The sequence below is a fragment of the Penicillium arizonense genome (assembly GCF_001773325.1).
Source record: "Penicillium arizonense strain CBS 141311 chromosome Unknown PENARI_contig117, whole genome shotgun sequence".
Classification (NCBI taxonomy): Eukaryota; Fungi; Ascomycota; class Eurotiomycetes; order Eurotiales; family Aspergillaceae; genus Penicillium; species Penicillium arizonense.
The window spans coordinates 3,087-6,776 of NW_019173394.1; the positions used below are offsets into that span (position 1 = coordinate 3,087).

General features: G+C 47.2%; 1 protein-coding gene across 1 annotated transcript; it reads left to right on the forward strand.

The window, feature by feature from the left end:
* Positions 1–361: 361 nt before the first annotated feature.
* On the forward strand, positions 362–2,878 carry PENARI_c117G09410 (uncharacterized protein; the record flags this gene model as incomplete). Its single annotated transcript, XM_022637913.1, has 3 exons — positions 362–880; positions 944–1,047; positions 2,392–2,878. 3 exons carry the CDS (start codon positions 362–364, stop codon positions 2,876–2,878), a joined length of 1,110 nt encoding a protein of 369 aa, XP_022482231.1.
* Between the last annotated feature and the right edge of the window lie 812 nt (positions 2,879–3,690).

Below are 3,690 nucleotides of genomic sequence, written 5' to 3' on the forward strand. Positions count from 1 at the left end.
AGGTTGGCCATAGCAAAGGGGTGCAAATACTGTTGTCACCCCTCTGTATGTATTCAGCACCGGTATGTATTCAGGGGCATCGAGATCAGGACTTACTATCACAGACAGGAAGACGGAATGTTCCCCTCACAGAGAAAAATGTGCCCAGTTATGTGACTCTTGCACACGGGAAACCATGATGGCGATGGGAACGAGAATCGAGAGACAGCAGGGGTTTTGAAAAAGCATATAAATCCCTCATCCTTCCACCTAGTCCTGACTTTTCTTTAATCGATCATCCACAGCACTCAACCAACCATTCAACTACATATCACTCTCTCAAACTGTTCTTCACCTCCAGACTAAAACCTCAACAATCAAAATGCAGATTAAGGCCATTGCCACCATCTTCGGCCTCGTCGCCGCCACCATGGCTGTCCCCCACAGCCCACCATTCTCGGATGGCTGGGGCTCCGACTCTGATCTTAGCGACAGCGACCCTACCGGCAACCGATACGGCAACCCAGATGGCAACCGATACGGCAACCCAGATGGCAACCGATACGGCAACCCAGACGGCAACCGATACGGCAACCCATACGGCAACCCATACGGCAACCCATACGGCAATCCCCACGGCAATCCCCACGGCAATGTGAACATCAAGGAGAAGACCTACGGCGACGACGGCGCACCCCAGTCCCAGAAGCAGTCTGTCACCCAGATTGTTAAAGTTGAGAATGGCGACAAAGAATATCCCGGCGTCGCCCCTCCCCCCGTTGGCGGGTGCCCGTTAAGCTTGTGCTGCGTCACAGCTTTAACAGCTTGTTACCCTCTCCCAGCAGGTGGCTGCACTGTCGCATCCACTTTCCCCTACTGCTGCGCGATTGATTCCCTGCCCGTAAGTGTTCTTCTACAGACACACTTAATGAACATGACATGATATGCTGACATCCACGTGTAGGGTATGTGCACGATTGTTGCTGGCACTCCCAGTACCCTCGGCGGCGCTGGCACTAGCGTTCTCAATGGCGGCCTCGTCCGCGTCGCCGACACCATCTTGGGTCTGTAAGCTCCTCACTCGACACGGTCCTCGTCCTAGCCTCGAGTCACTCTCGACAATCCTTCCTCTCGATCAACATTCTTCCGTTCATCACTCGACATCTTTTTCTGGTAACTTGTGAGCGTGGACTTGGCCTATGGGCAGAATCATAGAGATGGATGGGCATAGGCGGCTAGAATTTGGAACCAAGAAAAGGTGGTTGCTGGGTTTGATAAAACATGGCAACGGATCGTGGTTGTTGTACCTTTTCTTCTTTCGTTGAAAGCTGCGTTTATTTCTCCGCCGGCATGCATCCATGAAGAGGAGAAATAGCTGAGCCTATTTTAAAATCTTATAATCTATTATAAGCTTCCTCAACCATTCTGGCTTTTCCAACTTGACCAATCTGCCATTTTATTCAATTCTTCCGTCTCTTTAAAATTTTGCAATCTGGGTCGCGCAGTTGATTCGGATCTCTTCTTCTGGGAGGATACAGTCTTTTGTAGGCGACAAGGCTGGTGTCTTTAATCAGCCTGCTCGCAAGAATACCCGACCGTTTCTATGCCGACGACACACCTATTGTTGTGTCGGTCAACGATCGCAAGCAACGGGACCTGAAGACGCGGGTTCAACTTTCTCAATATTGATTGGACAGTCATGGAAAAACAAAATCGTGTGAGGGAAGTTTTATGCGCGCGTAGACCTTGGCAAGGACCGGGACCGGACCATCCAGTCTTTGGTCTTTTTTCAAAGTAGTCAGGACCGCACTACAGTCCCCCATAGTCCTTTGCGGTCCCCTGTGTGGTCCCCCGTAGTTTTATAATTATGCCAAGACCTTCCTTTTTCGGCCCTATAAACTAATAATTCAGCCGTGTTTTTTACTATTATTAAATACTATTTTGGTATATGTACTAATATTAATAATAAATTAGGTCAAACTATTAATAAAGTAGGTAAAATAAGCTTATATATTAGAATCTTGTATATTAAAGTATATAATCCTACTTAAATTTAAGTATTTTAGTACTCGAGTAGAGGGAAAGGAGTTTTGTCATTATTCCGCCAGTACGGGCTATGCCCTGAATCGCATCATCTGGCTCGTTAAGAAAGGGGCGAGTTTAGCCAAAAAAACTGCCCTGTTCTAATGGAAAAGTTGCTCATCTGGCCACCTCTTGGGCAATAAGCGAGATCCTACATGTCATTTCCGGTGATGTTTACGACAAATCTTGTAGGTGGCCGGGATTTGAGGCACGGGTCATACCATACAAAGATACCATTTTCATGATCTTTTCTGCTCGTGATCATTGTGTCTGTGCATGTTGCCTTGGCGGATGTACTCCCCTTTCAGTGGCGCTACGAAAAGGTATCAGACAAGTGAGGAGCGCCACTCCTCCGTTGAGTGGCTCCGTGAAGCTATTTCGCCAGGTCTTCAGTCTCCTTCTTCGGTGGACTAATACAAGGCCTGAAACAACTCATGCCTTGGGCCTGCAGCATACATGTTGCTCTGAAATTGACGAGGACCAACCTATGGAAGACTACGTCGACCTTAAAGATCAGCAAGATGTTGAAAACATCCAAGAAGAGGATCCTCATCGGTACCATGAACTCGAACAACTCGTTTCTGAACTAGAGAGTGAGTTCCACCAGCGTGATTTATCGATCATGGAGTTCTTGGACAACTACTGGCACGCACGTATGATAAATTATCTCTCAACGCCCGGCCATTACGACGAAGAGCACATCCAGAAGACAAGGAATCTTAGCGTTTTTCTAGAACCGCATGAGATCAATATTCCTGATGTTGTCTTTTACTTTGGCAATCAGGTTGAGGAAGTCACAACGGATAAGGAGAGCTGAATAAAGCAATTTCCATCAGTATCTTATTCCTCCTAATCTCAACGTAAAAGCTTTCCCAATTGGGGAAGGAATCGTCAATTTCATAGTGGCAAACAAAGGAAAGAATTTATGAGCGCCATGGGAGTGCTAAACGATGACTGCAGGCCTAGCTGTTATCTTGGGCGAAGTAGGATAATGGGTCAAAATTGGAAAATTCAACAACCCACGAAACCTAGAGCAGCAGCTTCTAGACCTCCTACTAACCGATCGGACTTCGGCGAGTTCTGGAGACTAGAAGTTCAGCTTGGTGACGTCGAAGTAACGTTCGAACGCTTAATGGTGAAATATGAACCACACACACTGAGTATGGCCGGGTTGTGCAGTTCCAGTTAATCCCAATTCGGTCACTTGGCGCCAAAGTTACGCATAGCTGTAACCTCTCTCACCAAGATGTCGAGAGATGCCTAATGACAATCTAGATCAACCTAGCTTTTGGTTTAGATAGGAGCTACATGTGTAAGACCAATTCCATGGGATGCTAAGAAATTGTATTTCCACGGACGGAGGGCCAGGTAAGATACCCAGCCCTTGAAATCGGTGATCTGGATCTCCTCGAACCTAGTGAACCGCCTTTTGCATCATAATTATGGCTAGATCCACTGTCACATTGACATTTTGTTATAAAGAAGTGCATTGACGGTCAAAATGACAGGCATTAGACCTGATACTTCCCATCCCTAACCCACGGGGGGTGGTGCAGTCAGGGCTGACTGCAGGTTAGGGCTTTGTCTTAACTATGTTACCTAAAAGTACGGCTTACCCTGACTGCAGGT